The following is a 25,802-nucleotide window of genomic DNA, read 5'->3' on the forward strand; positions in this document are numbered from 1 at the left end:
AAGTTGCATATCTTGACAACTTGATTGCTGACCAGCAAAACATTTTGGGACATAATTAACAATGCATTAATAGTTTTGGTGTAGTTTTCCTTTAAGATTAGGGCTATGGTTTGGAGGCTTTACAAAAACAAGATGCTGTTTCCATGAAGTATCAAGTATTCTCCCGGCTTGTTAGAGCATTGTGAACTGCCATGATGCAGTGATCAGAGTAGCGCTCTTCGCCCTCAGAGTATCATGAGTTCGCGCCAGTGCTGGCCAATAATATTGCTATTTTTGTTTTGTGAGTGCTGAAGAAGGCATATCACCGTTCTCAGGACCTTTTTTTAAAACGTCCAAAATTGAAGTCTGTTTCTAGAGATCAGCCTGGTGTAAAAGCACACACCCTGGTGGAGGGCGCGAACACACAATGCGGTGGCCTGTTTGCGCTAATTATAGCCTAATGAGTGGCCTGGAATGCCAGTAATGAAGTGAGTTGTGTGTGTGTGTGTTAGCCAGGCACAGTTCTGAGGTTTCTTCCATCCCAGCTGAAGCTCAGGGTCACAAGGGGGACAAATCCTGTGATTACTGTCATTAATTACCCCATGGGGAGGGGTGGAGTTAATGCACTGTGTTGTGGTATTAGAGGAGTGAGGGGCTACTGCCCAATATAGTTACTGTAATAGTACAGGGAGACAGATGGGGAGGGAGGTTTGGGTTTTTCTGTGGCGGTTTGTGACAAATGTCATTTAAAACACGTGTTGGTCTCTCTCCTTAAGTGAAGCCATCAATGTTCCCATGATCCCACTGGGTCTGAAGGAGACCAAGGAAGTGGACCTCACTGTCCCTCTCAAGGTAAGGACGATAGGACCTTACGGCCTCCCTCAAGGTGAGGACAATGGATAATATCTCTCTTGCTCGTTCTCAGTACTCACTTTATTTAAAATGTATCTAATTTTTCATCACTTTGTCAGGACGTTATCTGTGAGCACTATGGAGAGGACAGCTCTTTGTTTGAGAAGGAGATCAAGGAGTTTATGGGGCTCAGACAGGTTAGATACCCTCAGCTTGAAATGCTAATTGCCTGCTCATGCTGTTGAAGATGCTGCCACCTAGTGGATTTGACATTGAGTACGGTTACATGCACGCAATAATGTGATTATTATCGATGGTCTGATTAATATAGTAGTTCGATTAAAACGTTTACATGCTTTGCAAGAAGAATGCTTTCCCTAATAATCCTGTTTACATGGACACATCTGAAATCAAGCTACCTGATGACACTGATAAATGCAGAAAATCACCAATCAAAATAAAGGTTCTACCACAGCGGCCATGTTATTTTTGGGAATCATATTTGATTCTCAGTTCGGACATATAAAGTTTGTATGTGAATTACGTCTAAGACTAACGAGGAAGGCTCTCGGCTGGTGCTAGCACATGCACAGCTGGAATGCCGATTTATTTATTTACATGTCCTAATGATTTGAAAGATTGCTCAGAAAACCAGGTGTTTTAATTGACATACGTTTACTTCGATTTGGACTTTACGCCAATTAAGATAAGCAGAGTAAGGTGTTTTACATGACTATTGTGTAATCTGACTACTCCATAATCATTTTAATATCCAATTATTACTGTGCATGTAAATGTACTCAGTGACTATTGGCTGACTGGTTGATCCTCTGTGGCTGTAAATATGCATGTTATTCCATGTTGCGTTGAGTGTTAATGTGTGTATTAAGTGTGTGTTTGTTGTCAACAGGCCATGCGTACCCCCAGTCGTAATGAAGCAGGTTTGGAGCTTCTGATGGAGTATTATAACCAGCTGTACTACCTGGACCAGAGGTTCTTCCCCCCACACAGAACACTAGGAGTCCACTTCCACTGGTATACACCCAAACCAGACGTGCGCGTACACACACACTGCAAACCACCGCATGCATGCGCACGTCTCTTACTCATCTCTCTCATATCTCATCCTCTGTTTCTCTCCCTTCTCTCAATTCAAGGGGCTTTATTGGCATTGGAAACATATGTTAACATTGCCAAACCAAGTGAAATGGATAATAAACAAAAGTGAAATGAACAGTGAACATTACACTCACAAACATTCCAAAGGAATAGAGACATTTTAAATGTCATATGTGTGTATATATACAGTGTTATAAGGATGTACAAAAGGGAAAATAAATAAACAGAAATATGGGTTGTATTTACAGTGGTGTCTGTTCTTCACTGGTTGCCCTTTTCCTGGGGCAACAGGTCACAAATCTTGCTGCTGTGTTGGCACACTGTGGTATTTCACCCAATGGATATGGGAGTTTATCAAAATTGGGTTTGGTTTTTGAATTCTTTGTAGGTCTCTGTGATCTGTAGGGAATATGTCTCTAAAATGGTTATATATTTGGCAGGAGGTTAGGAAGTGCAGCTCAGTTTCCCCATTTTGTGTGCACATAGGCTGTCTTCTCTTGAGAGCCAGGTCTGCCTACGTCGGCCTTTCTCAATAGCAAGGCTATGCTCACTGAGTCTGTACATAGTCAAAGCTTTCCTTACGTTTGGGTTAGTCAGTGGTCAGGTATTCTGCCACTGTGTATTCTCTGTTTAGGGCCAAATAGCATTCTCGTTTGCTCTTTTTTTTGTTAATTCTTTCCAATGTGTCAAGTAATTATCTTTGTTTTCTCATGATTTGGTTGGGTTTAATTATGTTGCTGTCCTGGGGCTCTGTGGAGTCTGTTTGAACAGAGCCAGCTTGGTTAGGGGACTCATCTCCAGGTTCATCTCGCTGTAGGTGATTGCTTTGTTATGGAAGGTTTGGGAATCTTTTACTTTTAGGTGGTTGTAGAGTTTAACGGCTCTTCTCTGAATTTTGATAATTGGCTGGTATCGGCCTAATTCTGCTCTGCAAGCATTATTTGGTGTTTTAATTTGTACACTGAGGATATTTTTGCATAGCCTCAATTTGTATTTTTGTGAATTCTTGGTTGGTTTGCAGACCCCAGACCTCATAACCACAAAGGACAATGGGTTCTATAACTGATTCAATTATTATTAGCCAGATCCTATTTGGTATGTTGAATTTTGTTCCTTTTGATGGTGTAGAAGGCCCTTCTTGCCTTGTCTCAGATCGTTCACAGCTTTGCGGAAGTTCCCTGGGGCGTTGATGTTTAGGCCGAGGTATGTATAGTGTTTTGTGGGCTCTAGATTGAATTTGTATTTGGTCCTCGCAACTGAACCTTTTTTGGACGACCATTATTTTAGATTTACTGCCAGGGCCTGGGTCTGACAGTCTGTGCAGAAGATCTAGGTGCTGCTGTAGGCCCTCCTTGGTTGGGGACAGAAGCACCAGATCATCAGTAGATATTTGACTTCAGATTCTAGTAGGGTGAGGCCAGGTGCTGCAGACTGTTCCAGTGCCCTTGCCAATTTGTTGATATATGTTGAAGAGGGTGGGGCTCAAGCTGCATCCCTGTCTCACCCCATGGCCATGTGCAAAGAAATGTATGTTTTTTGCACATTTTAACCACTTGTTTGTATACATATTTTTTGTTTGTTGGAATGTTTTTCCCCAACACCGCTTTCCATCAACTTGTATAGCAGACCCTCATGCCAAATAGTCAAGCTTTTTTTTTTTTATCAACAAAGCATGGGATGACTGCTTTTGTTTTGGTTTGTTTGTCAATTAGGGTGTGCAGGGTGAGTACGTTGGAGGGTTTGTATTTTGTGCTGTAGTTCAGTGTAATTGCCATAACCACTGGATTCTCCAGTCTTTAATAGTTGATATTCTAAGATTTGTGTTTGATCATGTATGTTTTTTCTGTGTTCTTTGTTATAGAGCCAAACAGATTGGAGAAGTGGCTAATCCATACCATATTTATCCATCTGTTCTGGATGGWTAACTCAATGTTTAGTGTTCCAATCTGCCCAGAAGTGGTTTAGATTCTGCAATTACATTGAGCTGATTTCTGATGTATTGTTCCATCTCTTTCCGTAGTGTATTTCTGTATTGTTTTAGTGATTCACCATTGTGAAGGCGKAGGCTCAGGTTTTCTGGGTCTCTGTATTTGGTTGGATAGGTTTCTCAACTTCTTTCTTAGGTTGCATTCTTCATCAAAATGTGTCATTGTTGTAAATTTTTAGGTTGTCTACTTGACATTTTTAGATTTGATAGAGAAGCTGAGAGGTCAAATATACTGTTTAGGTTTTCTACTACCAAGTTTACACCTTCACTATTTCAGTGGAATGTTTTGTCCAGGAAGTTGTCTAAAAGGGATTGAATTTGTTGTCTAGTAGGGTTCTGCACTATTTTCCTTCCATCTATAGCATTTAATATTATTCAGTTCCTTTGGCTTTGATGCCTCATAATTGAGTATTGATCTGTTCAAGTAGACTGATCTGATGAGGTGTCAGTGGGCTGTGGGAACGCTCTGAGACTAAACTGCCCCGCACCTCTCTCACACACCTGCCCGTCCCCCGCTCTGTCTCTAGGTATGACTCTCTAACAGGTGTACCGTCGTGCCAGCGTGCGTTGGCGTTTGAGAAGGGCAGTGTGCTGTTCAACGTGGGGGCTCTCTACACACAGATAGGAGCCAGACAGGACCGCTCTGCTACAGCTGGCATAGACCGGGCTATAGACGCCTTCCAGAGAGCTGCAGGTAACCACACATTCTTACGCTCACATTAACATGGCATGCGATGCACTCACTGATACACACACACATCTTCTGGTTGCGCTTTGCGTTTTCTCTGTCATTACTGTGTTTCAACATACTTGTAAAAGCTGTTTGTGTGTGTGTGTGTGTGTCCAGGTGCGTTTAACTACCTGAAGGAGAACTTCTCCAACGCTCCCAGTCTGGATATGAGTGGCCCGTCACTATGCATGCTGGTCCGCCTGATGATTGCCCAGGTGCAGGAGTGTGTGTTCGAAAGAGTCACACTCACAACTCCGGACACGCACTTCGTCACCCAGCTACAAGTGGCAAAGGAGGCCGCACGGGTGAGGGGACGTGTGTGTGTGTGTGTGTGTGTGTGATGTTTTACAAACATGTTATACTCACTGGTGCACAATACCTTGATCCGCTGCACACTTGAGTAAATATGGATCCAGATTGTCAGCGCCTAACGATTTCTTACGATCTATAGCACATCGTGCAGATAAGACCTCATCTTCTGTGACTTTTTGGAAATTAAAAATGGGCTTACTGTTTTCCACATCAGCTGAAGGCCGAGGGGCTGAAACAATAGACCGGTCAGGATCATGTTGGCTGTTTTTTTTGGCCATTCACCAGCAGAAATAAAGTGCTTATTAAAAACATCACAAATTTCAGTTCAGTCACTGATGATCCCCGATTCCGATGTAATTTGCTTCGGCAGGGACGTTGAATTTCCTCGTTTTAAGTGAGTTAAAAGTTTTCCATAATTTAGAGGGATCACCAGCAGACTCTGTCATAGCACTAAGAAAATCCTAGATTTTTTTTCCTTTTTTATTCCTCAATTGCATAAAAAGCAGCCAATCAGCTGTTTCACCAGGTTTCCTCACCAAGGCCCATGCTTGATTCTTTTGCAGGAAAATGATTTTTAAATCACAGGAGAACCAAGGATTAGTTTGTTTAAATTTTTAAATGTATATCTGTAAGTTGCTTTAACGGGCCGTGTTTATCAGCCATGGAGGTAAAAATTGACGAAAAGAAATTGGGTCCATTATGCAGTTTACGGATAAAAGCTCTGAGAAATAAAGGTCATGGATAAAGGCCTGCTCGGAAGTGTTTATAGTTTCTCTTTAGAATTATACAGGGGTCAGGGTTTTTCTGCCTAGTGTCTCTGATACATGTAATAGGGCAGTGGTCACTGTCACTGCCTAGTGTCTCTGATACATGTAATAGGGCAACAGTGGTCACTGTCACTGCCTAGTGGTCTCTGATACATGTAATAGGGCAGTGGTCACTGTCACTGCCTAGTGTCTCTATACATGTAATAGGGCAGTGGTCACTGTCACTGCCTATGGTCTCTGATACATGTAATAGGGCAGTGGTCACTGTCACTGCCTAGTGTCTCTGATACATGTAATAGGCAGTGGTCACTGTCACTGCCTAGTGTCTCTGATACATGTAATAGGGCAGTGGTCACTGTCACTGCCTAGTGTCTCTGATACATGTAATAGGCAGTGGTCACTGTCACTGCCTAGTGTCTCTGATACATGTAATAGGGCAGTGGTCACTGTCACTGCCTAGTGTCTCTTGATACATGTAATAGGGCAGTGGTCACTGTCACTGCCTAGTGTCTCTGATACATGTTAATAGGGCAGTGGTCACTGTCACTGCCTAGTGTCTCTGATACATGTAATAGGGCAGTGGTCACTGTCACTGCCTAGTGTCTCTGATACATGTAATAGGGCAGTGGTCACTGTCACTGCCTAGTGTCTCTGATACATGTAATAGGGCAGTGGTCACTGTCACTGCCTAGTTGTCTCTGATACATGTAATAGGGCAGTGGTCACTGTCACTGCCTAGTGTCTCTGATACATGTAATAGGGCAGTGGTCACTGTCACTGCCTAGTGTCTCTGATACATGTAATAGGCAGTGGTCACTGTCACTGCTAGTGTCTCTGATACATGTAATAGGGCAGTGGTCACTGTCACTGCCTAGTGTCTCTGATACATGTAATAGGGCAGTGGTCACTGCCTAGTGTCTCTGATACATGTAATAGGGCAGTGGTCACTGTCACTGCCTAGTGTCTCTGATACATGTTAATAGGGCAGTGGTCACTGTCACTGCCTAGTGTCTCTGATACATGTAATAGGGCAGTGGTCACTGTCACTGCCTAGTGTCTCTGATACATGTAATAGGGCAGTGGTCACTGTCACTGCCTGTGTCTCTGATACATGTAATAGGGCAGTGGTCACTGCCTAGTGTCTCTGATACATGTAATAGGGCAGTGGTCACTGTCACTGCCTAGTTGTCTCTGATACATGTAATAGGGCAGTGGTCACTGTTCACTGCCTAGTGTCCTCTGATACATGTAATAGGGCAGTGGTCACTGTCACTGCCTAGTGTCCTCTGATACATGTAAGTAGGGCAGTGGTCACTTGTCACTGCCTAGTGTCTTCGATACATGTAATAGGGCAGTGGTCACTGTCACTGCCTAGTGTCTCTGATCCAATTTGTAAGTCGCTCTGGATAAGAGCGTCTGTCTAATGACTTAAATGTAAATGTAAATACATGTAATAGGGCAGTGGTCACTGTCACTGCCTAGTGTCTCTGATACATGTAAAAGGGCAGTGGTCACTGTCACTGCCTAGTGTCTCTGATACATGTAATAGGGCAGTGGTCACTGTCACTGCCTAGTGTCCTTGATACATGTAATAGGGCAGTGGTCACTGCCTTAGTGTCTCTGATACATGTAATAGGGCAGTGGTCACGTCACTGCCTAGTGTCTCTGATACATGTAATAGGGCAGTGGTCACTGTCACTGCCTAGTGTCTCTGATACATGTAATAGGGCAGTGGTCACTGCCTAGTGTCTCTGTACATGTAATAGGGCAGTGGTCACTGTCACTGCCTAGTGTCTCTGATACATGTAATAGGGCAGTGGTCACTGCCTAGTGTCTCTGATACATGTAATAGGGCAGTGGTCACTGTCACTGCCTAGTGTCTCTAGACATGTAATGGGCAGTGGTCACTGTCACTGCCTAGTGTCTCTGATACATGTAATAGGGCAGTGGTCACTGTCACTACCTAGTGTCTCTATACATGTAATAGGGCAGTGGTCACTGTCACTGCCTAGTGTCTCTGATACATGTAATAGGGCAGTGGTCACTGTCACTGCCAGTGTCTCTGATACATGTAATAGGGCAGTGGTCACTGTCACTCCTAGTGTCTCTGATACATGTAATAGGGCAGTGGTCACTGTCACTGCCTAGTGTCTCTTGATCATGTAATAGGGCAGTGGTCACTGTCACTGCCTAGTGTCTCTGATACATGTAATAGGGCAGTGGGCACTGTCACTGCCTAGTGTCTCTGATACATGTAATAGGGCAGTGTCACTGTCACTGCCTAGTGTCTCTGATACATGTAATAGGGCAGTGGTCACTGCCTAGTGTCTCTGATACATGTAATAGGGCAGTGGTCACTGTCACTGCTAGTGTCTCTGATACATGTAATAGGGCAGTGGTCACTGTGCTAGTGTCTCTGATACATGTAATAGGGCAGTGGTCACTGTCACTGCCTAGTGTCTCTGATACATGTAATAGGGCAGTGGTCACTGTCACTGCCTAGTGTCTCTGATACATGTAATAGGGCAGTGGTCACTGTCACTGCCTAGTGTCTCTGATACATGTAATAGGGCAGTGGTCACTGTCACTGCCTAGTGTCTCTGATACATGTAATAGGGCAGTGGTCACTGCCTAGTGTCTCTGATACATGTAATAGGGCAGTGGTCACTGTCACTGCCTAGTGTCTCTGATACATGTAATAGGCAGTGGTCACTGTCACTGCTAGTGTCTCTGATACATGTAATAGGGCAGTGGTCACTGTCACTGGCCTAGTGTCTCTTTGATACATGTAATAGGGCAGTGGTCACTGTCACTGCCTAGTGTCTCTGATACATAGTAATAGGGCAGTGGTCACTGTACTGCCTAGTGTCTCTGATACATGTAATAGGGCAGTGGTCACTGTCACTGCCTAGTGTCTCTGATACATGTAATAGGCAGTGGTCACTGTCACTGCCTAGTGTCTCTGATACATGTAATAGGGCAGTGGGCACTGTCACTGCCTAGTGTCTCTGATACATGTAATAGGGCAGTGGTCACTGTCACTGCCTAGTGTCTCTGATACATGTAATAGGGCAGTGGTCACTGCCTAGTGTCTCTGATACATGTAATAGGGCAGTGGTCACTGTCACTGCCTAGTGTCTCTGATACATGTAATAGGGCAGTGGTCACTGATGTCATTTGCAAATAACCCCCTAGCTATATTTGAGGTGTATTTAAAACTTCTTGTCACTACAGGGGGTGCTGTTTCAACTTCGACATTTTGCATCTCCAAATTAAACTGCCTCGTACTCAATTCTTGCTCATACAATATGCATATTATTATTACTATTGGATAGAAAACAATCTCTAGTTTCTAAAACCGTTTGAATTATGTCTGTGGGTGAACCAGAACTCTTTCTACAGCGAAAATCATGACAGGACATGCAAGGTCTGAAAACTAGGCTCTGATCTCGGATCAGTTTAAAACTCTGTGTGTGCCCTATGGATCGAAAATGAACTGCACCCGCCTTCCCCTGGATGTCAGTAACCAATGAGAAGTGGAATGGAATCTCTACGTATTTCTCAGAGTTTATAAAAGGCAATGGATTGACATGTACGTTCTTTTGGACGCTCGCCAAGGCGCAAGAGGGACATCAGAATGGCATGTTGAATAGCTCTTGTTATCGGGCTAAGATATATCCGTCTGATTTAATTCGAAATAGGTGTTAGAAACATCATAACGAAGTTATTTGAAACCGATTTATATCAGTTATGCGAGTATATTGCTATTTTCGGAATTTTCGTAGTATTGCGTTTGAGGATTTGGACGTGTGTGCCAGGTAGCTACTGTTAGCTGCTAGTTCCGAAGTTGAAGTGGACGTTTTACAACAAAGCAACGATTCTTTTGGACAAAAGGACACCTTGCCCAAGATTCTGATGGAAGCTCGTCCAAAAGTAAGAACTATTTATGATTTTATTCCGTATTTATGTGGAAAAATGTAAACGCATTTTTCGGCCAATATTGCGGCACTATGCTGGCTGAACGCACACTGTATGTCTAGTAAGGTTAATTAAAAATCTAAATCAGCGGTTGCAACCAATGCATCTTTCATTAGCTGTCCAACCTGTATTTTTTTTTTGTCAATCTAATCGATAAATAATCGTAAACTTAGGTGCCCTTCCAAGATGGCGCCGGCCAGAATGCATGCCATGTTTTGACTGATTACATAGCATAACCACGATTTGTGATGCTAAATATGCACATTTTCGAACAAACTCTATATGCATTGTGTAATATGATGTTACGGACTGTCATCTGAAGAATTCTGAGAAGGTTAGGGAAAAAATTAATTATTTTTGGTGGTGATAACGTTATCGCGCTTTTTTGCCTTGAATCAATGCTGGGGTGATGTTAGCTCATGTGTATGCTAATATAACGATATATTGTGTTTTCGCTGTAAAAACACTTAGAAAATCTGAAATATTGTTCGGATTCACAAGATGTTGGGCTTTCATTTGCTGTACGCTGTGTATTTTTCAGAAATGTTTTAAGATGAGTAATTAGGTAATACACGTTGCTCTCTGTAGTTATTCTAGTCGCTTTGGGTGAGTTTTGTGATAGTGGCTGCAATGGTAAACTGTGATTTATACCTGAAAAATGCACATTTTTCTAAAAAACATATGATATAACCATAAATATGTTATCAGACTGTCATCTTATGAAGTTGTTTCTTGGTTAGTGGCTATATATATCTTTATTTAGTCGAATTAGTGATAGCTACTGATGGAGTAAAAAAAATGGTGGACAAAAAAAAGTTGTCTTTTTGCTATGGTGGTTAGCTAATAGAAATACATATTTTGTCTTCCCTGTAAAACATTTAAAAAATCGGAAATGATGGCTGGATTCACAAGATCTGTATCTTTCATTTGGTGTCTTGGACTTGTGATTTCATGAACATTTGATTATATGATATCCCTGTGGCTTTAGGCTAGGCTATGCTAGTCAGCTTTTTTGATGGGGGGGATCCCCGGATCTGGGTTTGTGACTCGTTAGAGGTTTTAAGATAAGGTCTATTAACCTTTCATGAGCCTCTACCCCGGGTCCGGGATCACCCCCACCCCCCCACACACTGATTAGCATAGCTAGCATAGCTTCACAAGTAGATAGTAGCATCTAATATCATTAAATCACAAGTCCAGACACCAGATGAAAGATACAGATCTTGTGAATAAACCCATCATTTCTGTTTTTTAAAATGTTTTACAGGAAGACACAATATGTAAATCTATTAGCTAAACACGTTAGCAAAATACACAATTTCTTCTGTTCCACCATTTTTTCTCTCCACCAGTAGCTATCACCAATTCGGCTAAACTAAGATATTGATAGCCACTAACCAAGAAAAAAACTCATCAGATGACAGTCTGTAACATATTTATGGTATAGGATAGGTTTTTTGTTAGAGAAATGTGCATATTTCAGGTAGAAAATCACAGTTTACAATTGCACCCACCATCACAACTCGACTAGAATTACTAAAGAGAGCAACGTGTATGACCAATTTACTCATCATAAAACATTTCCATAAGAATAGACAAAGCATAGCAATGGAAAGACCCAGATCTTGTGATTCCAGACAATATTTCAGATTTTCTAAGCGTTTTACAGCGAAAACACAATAAATCGATAAGTTAGCATACCACATGTGCAAACGATTACCAGAGCATCGATTCAAGCCAAAGAGAGCTATAACGTAATCATCGCCAAAATATATTAATTTTTTATTCACTAACCTTCCTCAGAATTCTTCACCGATGACACTCCTGTAACATCATTTTACAAACATACATATACAGTTTGTTCGAAAATGTGCATATTTAGCCATACAAAACCGTGGTTTACACATGAAAAATAGTAGGAAATCAAGCCTCAAAAATGTCGGACGTCATCTTTCAGAGTGATCTAGTTTTATCGAAAGCTAATCATATACTGACTAAAAAATACAGGGTTGACAGGAATCGAAAGAACAAATTTAGTTCTTAATGCAATCGCTGATTTACATTTCTAAAAATTATCCTTACTTTCTTATACAGCGTTCGCCAAGAGAAGCTATACAAAACAAAATGGCTAATATGCGTTTAAAATATTTTTAGACAGAACAACGATTTATCATAATTTAAATATTTCTTACTATGAGGTGATTTCCATCAGATTCTTGGGCAATGTATCCTTTCTTTGGTCTTAATCTTCTTTTGGTCGATAGATGTCCTCTGTCCTTCGAAATATCCGCTAACGATCGAACGGGACCACGAACGTGCCCAAAGCTTTCAGAGTGCACGACAAAGAAATTCCTCAAAATCGCACTAAACGGATATAAATTGCTTATAAAACGCGTTTCAAATTAACTACATTATGATGTTTTTCAACAACTATAACGACTAAAAACATGACGGAGAAATATCACTGGCTAAACAACCATTTGGAAGGAGGCATGGTCTGATGTCATCTTGCGCAAGACGCATGCAGGAAGAGGTCGGTATTTCCACGTTTTCGTGTTTTAATAGTGGCATCTGATTGCGCAATCGAATCCATTCAAAGCGTGATGACGTAACTGGACACCCAGAGGAAGACGTAGGCAGTGTCGGTTTCTCCATAGCATCTACAGGCACCTTAAAACCGACCCCAGATCAGGGGTCAAAACTTCTGAAATCTGACTCCCTGTCAGGAAAAGTGCTGTAGAAGTAGTTCTGTACCACTCAGAGACAAAATTCCAACGGCTATAGAAACTAGAAAGTGTTTTCTATCCAATAATAACAATAATATGCATATTGTACGATCAAGAATTGAGCACGAGGCAGTTTAATTTGGAGACCAAAAAATGCTAATGCGGAACAGCACCCCCTATAGTTGCAAGAAGTTGTAGATTTTTCCAGATCTTTTGGATTAGGACGGGTAGGTATAGTTATTTAGTTCGTTACAAATGTCTCTAATTTAAGTGACGCTGGCATCAGCCAGTCCAGATGGAGATCTCCGATAATCAATCATTCAGAGTTTGCATAATTAGACATTAACTCAAACAGTTTGCATAGAGCAGATACCGGAGCTGAGGGTGGGCGATAAACTCCCGCTAGCGTTAATAGTGCATTATAACCAAGGACCACATTTAGAACTAAGCAGTCATACTGTCTCGGGAACAGAAGTTGAAATGGACACCGTGACATCTCGGTTGCATTTAACATAGATGGCAATACCTCCACCTCTGCCTGCTCTGTAGATATTGTACCCAGCTAACAGAATGCTTTTCCAACCGTCTTGAAGGTGTTCCCACATGCTGAGCACTTATTGGCGGCTTTTCCTTCACTCTGCGGTCCAACTCATCCCAAACCATCTCAATTGGGTTGAGGTCAGGTGATTGTGGAGGCCAAGTCATCTGATGCAGCACTCCATCGCCCTTCTTGGTCAAATAGCCCTTACACAGCCTGGAGGTGTGTTGGATCATTGTCCTGTTGAAAAACAAATGATAGTCCCACTAAGCGCAAACCAGATTAGATGGCGTATCGCTGCAGAATGCTGTGGTAGCCATGCTGGTTAAGTGTGCCTTGAATTCGAAACAAATCAGACCGTGTCACCAGCAAAGCACCATCACACCACCTCCATGCGTCACTGTGGGAACCACATATGCGGAGATCATCCATTCACCTACTCAGCGTCTCACAAAGACATGGCGGTTGGATCCAAAATCTCAAATTTGGAATCATCACACCAAAGGACAGATTTCCACCGGTCTAATGTCGGCAGGTTGCCTAGTGGTTAGAGCGTTGGGCCAGTAACTGAAAGATTGCTAGATCGAATCCCCTAGCTGACAAGGTAAAAATCTGTCGTTCTGCCCTTGAACAAGGCAGTTAACCCACTGTTCCTAGGCTGTCATTGTAAATAAGAATTTGTTCTTAACTGACTTGCCTAGTTAAAAAGATAAAAAATTAAATGCTCGTTTCTTGGCCCAAGCAAGTCTCTTCTTATTGGTGTTCTTCAGTAGTGGTTTCTTTGCAGAAATTTGACCATGAAGGCCTGGTTCACGCAGTCTCTTCTGAACAGTTGATGTTGATGTCTGTTACTTAAACTCTGAAGCATTTACTTGGGCTGGTAACTCTAATGAACGTATCCTCTGCAGCAGAGGTAACTCTGGGTCTTTCTTTCCTGTGGCGGTCCTCATGAGAGCCAGTTTCATCATAGCGCTTGATGGTTTTTTTCGACTGCACTTGAAGAAACTTTAAAAGTTCTTGAAATGTTCCGGAATGACCTAGCTTCATGTCTTAAAGTAATGATGGACTGTTTCTCTTTGCTTATTTGAACTGTTCTTGCCATAATATGGACTTGGTCTTTTACCAAATAGGGCTGTCTTCTGTATACCAACCCTACCTTGTCACAACACAACTGATTGGCTCAAACGCATTAAGAAGGAAAGAAATTCCACGAATTACATTTTAACAAGGCACACCTGTTAATTGAAATGCATTCCAGGTGGCTCATAAAGCTGGTTGAGAGAATGCCAAGAGTGTGCAAAGCTGTCAAGGCAAAGGGTGGCTACTTTGAAGAATCTCAAATAGAAAATATATTTTGATTTGTTTAACACTTCTTTTTTTTTGGTTACTACATGATTCCATATGTGTTTCATAGTTGTAATGTCTTCACTATTATTCTACAGTGTAAAACATTTTAAAAATGAAGAGAAAAAAATCCTTGAATGAGTAGTTAACTTTTGACAGAAAATATATGGGGGATTGGAATTGATGCAGACAATTACATTGATGGAAGCTACAATCTCTGCAATACTAAAGCTGATCTACCCCCTAAAAAATGTATGCAATAGCCAATTAGAATATACAGACCACAAATTCTATCATTTCATTTAGTATACCATCAACACAGCTACATTTATGCCTTTACAAGACTATGGGGATATTTTATATGAATGCTTCCGCTCAGTGTTTGAGATCAATTGACACCCTTTACCATGGCACTTTGAGATTTATTTTAAACTGCAAAACCCTTACGCACCACTGCACTTTGTATACCAGGGTTGGCTGGCCTTCTCTAGTCACTCGTAGGCTCAGTCACTGGTATACTTTTATTTATAAAGCCATTTAGGGTTTACTACCTTTTTTATTTGGGAATTTTTATTGTTCAGAAATGTGGTGGGTACTCTCTTCGTTCGCTGGACTTTATCCTGCTAACTGTTCCAAATGTCCGAACTGAATTTGGTAAAAGGGCTTTTATGTACTCTGCGCCAAGGGCTTGGAACACCTTACAAAATACTTTTAAACTGGAAGAACTTGTCCCGATTTGGTATTTTTAAATCACTGATGAATGATCTTGAGACTGATTCCCTGACCTGTCAATGTTTTTAATTTGCTGTTTTTGATATTGTTATACTCTTGTGAATTCAATGGTTTTTACTAGATTACTTGTAGTTTTTCATGTTGTCTGTCTGTAATTTTTGTAATGACTTGGTGCTGCCTATCTTGGCCAGGACGCTCTTGAAAAATAGATTTTAAATCTCAATGAGCCCTTCCTGGTTAAATAAAAAATAAATAAATTAAAACACCAGTCCTTTTTGGGTTGGAGGGTTTGTATTTTGTCCTGTAGCTCATCCAATGTAATTGGAGAATCCAGTGGGTTGTGGTAGTCTTTAATAGATGATTCTACGTTTTGTAAATAATCACGTATATATTTTTTGGTTCTTTGTTAAACCACTTCAACCTTATCGGCCATTTATCTCCATTTTAGATAGCTCTTCGTGTTTGTTTAGTGTGTTCCAATCTTCCCAGAAGTATTTTGATTCTATGGAGTCTTCAATCACAATGATGTTTTCTTATGTGCTGTTCCTTCTTTTCTAAGTGTATTTCTGTGTTTTAGTGTTTCACCATAGTGAAGGCGTAAGCTGACGTTGTGGTTCTGTGTTTTAGTGTTTCACCATAGTGAAGGCGTAAGCTGACGTTGTGGGTTCTGTGTTTTAGTGTTTCACCATAGTGAAGGCGTAAGCTGACGTTGTGGTTCTGTGTTTTAGTGTTTCACCATAGTGAAGGCGTAAGCTGACGTTGTGGTTCTGTGTTTTTAGTGTTTCACCATAGTGAAGGCGTAAGCTGACGTTGTGGTTCTGTGTTTTAGTGTTTCACCATAGTGAAGGCGTAAGCTGACGTTGTGGTTCTGTGTTTTAGTGTTTCACCATAGTGAAGGCGTAAGCTGACGTTGTGGTTCTGTGTTTTAGTGTTTCACCATAGTGAAGGCGTAAGCTGACGTTGTGGTTCTGTGTTTTAGTGTTTCACCATGTGAAGGCGTAAGCTGACGTTGTGGTTCTGTGTTTTAGTGTTTCACCATAGTGAAGGCGTAAGCTGACGTTGTGGTTCTGTGTTTTAGTGTTTCACCATAGTGAAGGCGTAAGCTGACGTTGTGGTTCTGTGTTTTAGTGTTTCACCATAGTGAAGGCGTAAGCTGACGTTGTGGTTCTGTGTTTTTTGTTGGATAGGTTTCTCAATTTCTTTCTTAGGTTTTTACATTCTTCATCAAACCATTTCTCATTGTTGTCTTAGGTTTTCTGCCGGAATTTAAATTTGATATGTTAGCTGATAGGTCAAATATATTGTCCAGGCTTCCTACTGCTAAGTTTACACCTTCTTCCCTATTGCAGAAAAAAATGTTGTCTAGAAGGGATAGGATTTGTTGGCCAATAGTTTTTTGGTAGGTTTCGACACTGCCTTCTTTCCATCTATAGCATTTGTTAATAGTGTGCAGTTTGTTCTGCTTCGATGCCTCATGATTGATTTATTGCTCTGTTCAAGTAGATTGTGATTTTGCTGTGGTCTGATAGTGGTGTCAGTGGGCTGACTGAACGCTCTGAAAGACTCTGGGTTGAGGTCGATGATAAAGGTAATCTACAGTACTACAGCCAAGAGATGAGCTATAGGTGTACCTATCATAGGAGTCTCCTCTAAGCCTACCATTGACTATGTACATACCCAGCGTGCAACAGAGCTGCAGGAGTTCTTACCTGTTTTTGTTGGTCATGTTGTAAAATGTTCCTGTTTTGAGTCATTTAATAGTGTTAGGTCTGCTCTATACCAAGTTAGCATACTCCTTGAGTCTCTTCCCTGTTTCACACCTGGTAGTTTGGTGGATGGGACTACCAGCTCTCTGTAACCTAGAGGGCAACCAGTGGGTCCATCTCCTCTATACCATGTTTCTTGTCAGATGACGATGTCTGTATTTCAAATTTCTTTGAAGTCCAGGTTCCTGCTCTTTAGGGCAAAGGCAGATGACCTCAGTCCTTGGCAATTCCAGGCTTTGTGTAATATAAAGTGTCCAATGTTGTTACTCGTTGTTTTGCTTCAGACCAGTAAGTGTGAGCAGAGCCTGCTGAGCATCTCTTTCATCTCTCTCTTAATCTCTCTCTAGGTATCTGATGTGTATAGCTTGGTACTCCAGACCATGTCTCAGACCCTTGTGAAGGACTATGTCCCGTTCTCCTGGGCCTCCATGGTTCAAGTGAAAGCAGAACACTTTAGAGCCCTCTCTCACTACAATGCTGCTGTCGCTCTCTGTGACCACACCCGTAAGTACCTGTGTATCTGTTAAGGATGATGCTTTAGGAGAACATACGTGTGTGTGCAGTGTGGTCCTGTGTGTCTCAGTTGGTGCGAACATGACGTGTGTGGTGAATTTTTTTTTTTCTTCTCCCTGCACATACATAAAATGGATGCCGTCATTGTACTGTCAGTCACTTTGTATAAAAGTGTCTGTCATGTTCTGTAGAGTCCATTGAGGAAGGGGGTGACGAAGAGTCAGCGACGGCTCTGTTCCAGTTCCATGTCAGTACTCCTGCTGGACCCCCACTCAGTCAGGTGCTCAGAGACCCTGAGGACAGACGCAAACTGGGTGAGTACACACACAAAGATGTTTGATTTTTGTGCATGGTTGTTGTGAGTACCTACTAAAGCTCCATGTGTGTGTGCTCACGCTGTAGGGAAGGCCCACCTGCGTTGTGCAGTGATCAGACATGAGGAGGCTATGAGAGTACATGGTCTATGTAAGATCCTGAGGAAGATGGATATTCTACAGGAGGTGCTCTCTTTCATGTACAAACGCTCCCTTGACAAATACTCTGAGATGGACCGAGAGGACGACTTTGACGAGACCGCAGAGGCCCCCGAGATACACTGTGAGTGAGGGAGGGAAGGAGTGTGGTTTTTGTAACATTGAGTGAGAGGTCTGTGTATTAGAGCTACTGAACATACAACATAGTAGTAAGTGAGTGTTGTCCCTCAGCTCAAACCCAGCACAAACCAGACATCACACCACCCAACTTCTCCACTGTCCCAGTCACTGACATCTTCCAAAGGCTGGTAAGAGAGGGAGACTAAACATATTTTCTTAGTCATTAAAATCATAAGGTTTTGAAGTTGATGATGGTGTCTCTGTGTGCGCTGCAGGGTCCCCTGTCAGTGTTCTGTGCGAGGGCACGCTGGGGGCCGGTGCGTGTGGTGAGTCTCCAGCGAGGGGACGGGGGTTTGGGGCTGACTCTTAGAGGAGACTCTCCTGTCCTTGTGGCTGGGGTGGTGCCGGGGGGATGTGCCCAGGTGAGATAGAAGCACCCCGTCTCCTCTTAACCCTCTGCTTTTGTATTTCCTAAGATTCTCCAATGGAAATTGTACAGTTTTTCATGCAGCAATGAAATATACTGTGTTTTCTCAGGAGGCAGGTTTGAGGGAGGGGGACTATATAGTGGCGGTGGATGGAGAGGACTTTAAGTGGGCTAAACATGGAGAGGTGGTCCACATCCTGAAGAGCTGCAGCGACAGAGGCATACAACTCAGCATCATCACACTGCACACACACCATACACAGGTAGTTGTGGTTGTGTCTGTGCTTGGATGTGTGTGTGTGTTTACATCTCATTAATGTGTGGCAGGGCTTTACAGCGCAACCATTTTATTTGCATATGTGCCTAAATCTTTGGCTTGTGCGGCCTGGAATTGTTATTTAGGAGCACCAGTATGCCTAGAAAGATGAACGATTTAATATTTCTAATATTTGTCATTGTGCGCCTATATTTCTTTGTGTACACCTATATTTTTCAACTTAGTGTGTGTTACAAGGGAACGTGCCCCTACCTTTTACAAGGAAACGTTCCCCTAAGTTGAAAAATGTAGGCGCACAATGACAAATATTAGAAATATTAAATCGTTCGTCTTTCTAGGCATACTGGTGCTCCTAAATAACAATTCCAGGTCGCACAAGCCAAAGATTTAGGCACATATGCAAATAAAATGGTTGCGCTGTAAAGCCCTGACACATACATTAATGAGATGTAAACACACACACATACATTCATGAGATGTTAACACACACACATACATTCATGAGATGTTAACACACACACATACATTCATGAGATGTTAACACACACATACAATTCATGAGATGTTAACACAACACACATACATTCATGAGATGTTAACACACACACATACATTCATGAGATGTTAACACACACACATACATCATGAGATGTATACACACACACATACATTCATGAGATGTATACACACACACATACATTCATGAGATGTATACACACACACATACATTCATGAGATGTATACACACACACATACATTCATGAGATGTATAACACACACATACTTCATGAGATGTATACACACACACATACATTCATGAGATGTATACACACACACATACATTCATGAGATGTATACACACACACATACATTCATGAGATGTAACACACACACATACATTCATGAGATGTAACACACACACACACACATTATGAGATGTACACACACACACACACACACATTCATGAGATGTAAACACACACACCACACACACATTCATGAGATGTAAACACACACACACACATTCATGAGATGTAAACACACACACACACACATTCATGAGATGTAAACACACACACACACATTCATGAGATGAAACACACACTATATTTTACATCTCTCGTGTGTGTGTTCAGGTGGATAGGAGGCAAGTGATGCTCTCCCCCAGTGGAGACGAAGCAAACGCTCTGCAACGGACCATGGGCAGAGCTAAGGGGCAGAGCACCGCCCCTTACTCAACTGGAACAGGAAGAAGAATGGGAGGAGGCAGAGCCACAAGAGACTGGGCAGCACCTTCAGTCTGCCGTTTGGAAACCTTCGGGACAGTGAGTCCATGTACTGAGATGTATACAGAGGGACTGTGAGTCCATGTACTGAGATGTAACAGAGGGACTGTGAGTCCATGTACTGAGATGATACAGAGGGACTGTGAGTCCATGTACTGAGATGTATACAGAGGGACAGTGGAGTCCATGTACTGAGATGTATACAGAGGGACTGTGAGTCCATGTACTGAGGGCACAACAAACATGTTAGTCTATTCCATACAGTGCACTACCAGCCAATAGTAGTGCACTAGAGAATAGGGTGTCATTTCAGACAGTGCCATAGATAGACAAACCACTCAGGGAATGACAGGTGGACATGTTACAATACAAGGATGTGTTGTAAATGACTGGATATTGAATGTGTTATTGCAGCAAGGAGAGGAAGAGGAGGATCGTAGGAAAGGATGCTTGGTCCAGATTACAGCAACTGCAGAGAAAGTTTTAGAAAGCAGGTGACTGCATGCATCTGTCGCTGAGGGAGTTAAGACAATGTAAATGATGTCCCAAAATAGGCTAAATGTTGGGGCCCAGTGTTATTGTAGCTTACTATTTTAGAGATGGAAGAAGACTTAATGTCAAACTACAGCCGCTGATCCAAAGACCACATGTCTTAATCAGTGAAAATATAGGTGTATAAACACTGATCGCCTTTCGTGGAGAATAATAATGCTTCGTATACTTTCAATGCATTTTTTCTGCAAAAGCTGGGTAAATGCTCCCGTAAAAAAAGGTGCACAAACAGCTTTTACATTTTTTGCGTTTACCCTCCACTACACCACTGGTCTTAATGTTAAAAACATGTTTTACTGTATCCCAGAGTCCTGCTTTTCCACTCCAGTTCTAACGAGGTCACTCCACTCTCAACAGTAAAAACGAGGACATCCATTCAGGACCTGAGTTTAGCCCTCACTTCCTCAAGTTAAAGCATTGTGCAGCAGAGAATGTATAGCTGTAGCCATAGCACTGCATTCCATTCTCCTACCAGTGTTCTAGAGTTGTTGATGTAAAGTCCTTTGGTTCTGTTTGATAGTTGAGGACAAATGACTACCTTCAAAGTATTTCAATGGTTATACACTGAGTGGACAAAACATTAGAAACACCTGCTTTTTCCATGAGACTGACCAGGTGAAAGTGATGATCACCTGTTAAATCCACTTCAATCAGTGTAGATGAGCGGAGGAGACGGGTTAAAGAAGGACTTTTAAGCCTTGAGACAATTGACCTGGATTGTGCTTGTGTGCCTTTTCAGAGGGTGAACGAGCAAGACAAAAGATTTAAGTGCCTTTGAATGGGGTATGGTAGTAAGTACCAGACGCACCGGTTTGAGTGTGTCAAGAACCACTATAGCTGCTGGGTTTTTCACTCAACAGTTTCCTGTGTGTATCAAGAATGGTCCACCACCCAAAGGACATCCAGCCAACTTCACACAACTGTGGGAAGCATTGGAGTCAACATGGGCCAGCATCCAGCCACACTTTCAACACCTTGTAGAGTCCATGCCCCAATGAATTGAGTCTATTCTGAGGGCAAAAGGGTGTGCAACTCAATATTAGGAAGGCGTTCCTAATGTTCTTTTCACTCAGTGTATGTGTATTAGTTTTTCTACTGATGTTTTGTACTACATTCTTATGCACTGTGACTTCATAGGTGCAGAAAAATTAATATGGTGTAATTGCAGACCACAATTTGGGATGTTTCTTAATATGGGTGTTCCCTGCTATCAGGAAATGCCCATTGATACCTGCCATCGGTCAGTTCCGGTGTTATGAGACTGATGGTTTCTCAACACATGATTTGTTTACATAGCAGGTTAGGTGGATTAGTGAGCCATGTTTGGAGACTGAGGTTAAGGTTAGGAAAAAGGTTAGGCTTAGCTACAATGCCACAGAAATGACCACGGACCAATGGCAAGAATCAATGGGTGTAACTTTTTATATCAAGAAATATATATATTGGAAAACGCCCCTAATGGTGTTCTGCAATTACTCTCTTCTTGGGAAAACAAATGCTCTACATACAGGAAACTGCCAAAAATAAAGGCAACACCAACATTAAGTGTCGTAAAAGGGTGTTGGGCCACCATGAGCCAGAACAGATTCAATGCACCTTGGCATAGATTTGACAAGTGTCTGGAACTCTCTTAAAGGTATGCAGCACTATTCTTCCTCAAAATATTCCATAATTTGGTCTTTTGTAGATGGTGGTGTAAAACGCTGTCTCAGGCACCGCTCTAGAATCTCCCATAACTTTTCAATTGAGTTGATATCTAGTGGCTGAGATGGCCATGGCAAATGGTTTACATTGTTTTCATGTTCATCAAACCATTCAGTGATGACTTGTGAACGGGGGCATTGTCATCCGATTGGGGCAAAGACATTGTAGCCAAAATAATGGCCAGCCCAGCATTTTATACATGACCCAAGGCATGATGGGATGTTACATGCTTAATTAACTCTGGAACCACACTTGTGTGGAAGCACCTGCTTTCAATATACTACTGTGTATGCCTCATTTACTCAAGTGTTGCCATTATTTGGGCAGTTACCTGTATCTTGTGACACTGAAATGGTTAACGTGGTACATTAGGGGATATACGGACTTAGTTGACCTACTACTGCTCAGACCAACACAGCACACAGATTTTAGAATAATAATGATGTGTTGTTTTTATAAAGACCTGCTACTAAGTAGAGTTGAAGATGAGAATGGACCGTCTACCAAGTAGAAACCAGCTATCAATCTAATTTAACAGCATAGAGGAAAGCTGATGCTACATTTATTAAGGCCGCTTTTCTTTTTTACATTTTCAATATTTGGATACCCAAATAGTATTTTGAAATTCCAATATTTCATGTTATTTTCATCTCAATTATGAAGTTTAGATGTGTGTTTCTGATTTGTGAAATCTGTCTGCCATGGTGTTCTGTGGTGTTGATGTTTGTTTTTGGTTGTGTGCATTTCTGTGATTATTTTAGATGTTTTGTTAATTAAGGGATTTGTACTGCTTTATTTTTTTTGAGAAACTGAAAATCATGGCTGGCTGCTCATATATAATCAACTGTCTATTCCTGTGTGTGTGTGTGTGAGAGTGTGACTTGCAGACTTTTCTAAATTTAATTAAAGGAGTGGATCACTGATTTGTCTCCATTGATGGTAACCGGTTCTCAGGGTTGTCATGTTCAGTTATATAATTGTAGTTCTGTGGTAACCAGCAGGTGTCACTATAACCCTGGTTATTGTATCAGATATGGCCAGATAAGTTTGAGTCTTTTCAAATCAAATTTTATTGGTCACATATACGTATTTAGTAGATGTCATTACGGGTGTAGTGAAATGCAACCCATCATTAAAAAAAACATTGCTATTTATGAAAAAATGCTTTGATCCATTGATGTGTGTATTGTACATATAATAGGTTATACATGTCTATGTAACACAATTCTCACTAAAGAAGCCCGCATGTAAATATTAGAGCGACCGAGAGAGAGGGGGCCCTGTAAGATTTGAGAGCTGAAAATTGCTTTTTTTCTCAGGTCATTGGTACTGTCTCTCTCGGCTGTCCCATCTCTAGATACGTATATATAGTGTGTGTGGACACCCCTTCAAGTTAGTGTTTTCGGCTATTTCAGCCCCACCCGTTGATGACTGGTGTATAAAATAAAGCACACAGCCATGCAATCTTCATAGGTCATTCTGCTGCCAATGTTTGTCTTACTGAAGAGCTCAGTGACGTACAACGTGGCACCGTCATTTCCAACAAATCAGTTAGGTCAACTGTAAGTGCTGTTATTGGGAAGCGGAAACGTCTAGGAGCAACAACTGCTCAGCCGCGAAGTGTAGGCCACACAAGCTCACAGAACGGTACTGCCGAGTGCTGAAGCGTGTAGCACATTAAAGGCTGCTTCCTATATACATAGACTTGAAATCACTGGCCACTTCAATAAATGAAACACCAGGCACTTTAATGTTTTCATATTGTAATGACCTGACTAGATCATAAAGGTCACACGTCATTCGTATAGACCCGCTGAGAAGTTTGGGAGGGTGTGAGGGCTTTGGATCAGACTACTGGCTGTAAGCGAACGAGTAATGCGCAATACTGGCTGTATTCAAGGCTCAGCCAATCGTAACAGCAGAATGCTGCACGCGACTGAAGAGAGAAGCGACAACCAATTTGCTAGTTACAGCATCAGCGCGTGCTCTGGAAAGACAGCAGAGAGTACAGACCTGGGCTCTGACAGTAAATCTCAGTAAGACCAAAATAATGGTGTTCCAAAAAAGGTCCAGTCACCAGGACCACAAATTCCATCTAGACACCGTTGCCCTAGAGCACACAAAAAACTATACATACCTCGGCCTAAACATCAGCACCACAGGTAACTTCCACAAAGCTGTGAACGATCTGAGAGACAAGGCAAGAAGGGCCTTCTATGCCATCAAAAGGAACATAAATTTCAACATACCAATTAGGATCTGGCTAAAAATACTTGAATCAGTCATAGAGCCCATTGCCCTTTATGGTTGTGAGGTCTGGGGTCCGCTCACCAACCAAGATTTCACAAAATGGGACAAACACCAAATTGAGACTGCATGCAGAATTCTGCAAAAATATCCTCCGTGTACCTGTCTCTTATACACATCTAGATGTGTATAAGAGACAGACGTAGAACACCAAATAATGCATGCAGAGCAGAATTAGGCCGATACCCACTAATTATCAAAATCCAGAAAAGAGCCGTTTAAATTCTACAACCACCTAAAAGGAAGCGATTCCCAAACCTTCCATAACAAAGCCATCACCTACAGAGAGATGAACCTGGAGAAGAGTCCCCTAAGCAAGCTGGTCCTAGGGCTCTGTTCACAAACACACCCCACAGAGCCCCAGGACAACAGCACAATTAGACCCAACCAAATCATGAGAAAACAAAAAGATAATTACTTGACACATTGGAAAGAATTAACAAAAAAACAGAGCAAACTAGAATGCTATTTGGCCCTAAACAGAGAGTACACAGTGGCAGAATACCTGACCACTGTGACTGACCCAAACTTAAGGAAAGCTTTGACTATGTACAGACTCAGTGAGCTGTCTCTTATACACATCTAGATGTGTATAAGAGACAGGCTCTCAAGAGAAGACAGGCTATGTGCACACTGCCCACAAAATGAGGTGGAAACTGAGCTGCACTTCCTAACCTCCTGCCCAATGTATGACCATATTAGAGAGACATGTTTCCCTCAGATTACACAGATCCACAAAGAATTTGAAAACAAATCCAATTTTAATAAACTCCCATATCTACTGGGAGAAATTCCACAGTGTGCCATCACAGCAGCAAGATTTGTGACCTGTTGCCACAAGAAAAGGGCAACCAGTGAAGAACAAACACCATTGTAAATACAACCCATATTTATGCTTATTTATTTTAACTTGTGTGCTTTAACCATTTGTACATTGTTACAACACTGTATATATATAATATAACATTTGTAATGTCTTTATTGTTTTGAAACTTCTGTATGTGTAATGTTTACTGTTAATTTGTATTGTTTATTTCACTTTTGTATAATATTTACCTCACTTGCTTTGGCAATGTTAACACATGTTTCTCATGCCAATAAAGCCCCTTGAATTGAATTGAATTGAGTAGAACATCTGTTTGCCAGTTACAGCAGCGTGTCCCCTGAACGATAACAAAAAGGTCGGTGAGAAGCCTGACCACAGAGACAGGGGTAAGAAGGTGATGAAGCGTACTTCATGAGCTGTAACCAAAATACAACTGGCATTTGGAAAGTTTGAGGTGAGGGAGAAAGTGTGGTGGAACAAGTATTGT

General features: G+C 41.8%; 1 protein-coding gene across 1 annotated transcript in view; it reads left to right on the plus strand.

Annotated features, from left to right (window-relative positions):
• rhpn1 (rhophilin, Rho GTPase binding protein 1) overlaps positions 1 to 23,103 on the plus strand; it is a 31,360-nt gene extending 8,257 nt beyond the window's left edge. Inside the window, 13 exon segments of the mRNA XM_070447696.1 lie at positions 756 to 831; positions 951 to 1,028; positions 1,742 to 1,866; positions 4,465 to 4,631; positions 4,785 to 4,972; positions 17,178 to 17,334; positions 17,535 to 17,657; positions 17,746 to 17,940; positions 18,048 to 18,124; positions 18,212 to 18,358; positions 18,474 to 18,626; positions 19,777 to 19,867; positions 19,870 to 23,103. Of these exon segments, the coding sequence (XP_070303797.1) occupies positions 756 to 831; positions 951 to 1,028; positions 1,742 to 1,866; positions 4,465 to 4,631; positions 4,785 to 4,972; positions 17,178 to 17,334; positions 17,535 to 17,657; positions 17,746 to 17,940; positions 18,048 to 18,124; positions 18,212 to 18,358; positions 18,474 to 18,626; positions 19,777 to 19,867; positions 19,870 to 19,982 (1,690 nt within the window). The 3' untranslated portion in view covers positions 19,983 to 23,103.
• Positions 23,104 to 25,802: the final 2,699 nt, after the last annotated feature.

Source organism: Salvelinus sp. IW2-2015, linkage group LG16 (genome assembly GCF_002910315.2).
Source record: "Salvelinus sp. IW2-2015 linkage group LG16, ASM291031v2, whole genome shotgun sequence".
Lineage (NCBI taxonomy): Eukaryota > Metazoa > Chordata > Actinopteri > Salmoniformes > Salmonidae > Salvelinus > Salvelinus sp. IW2-2015.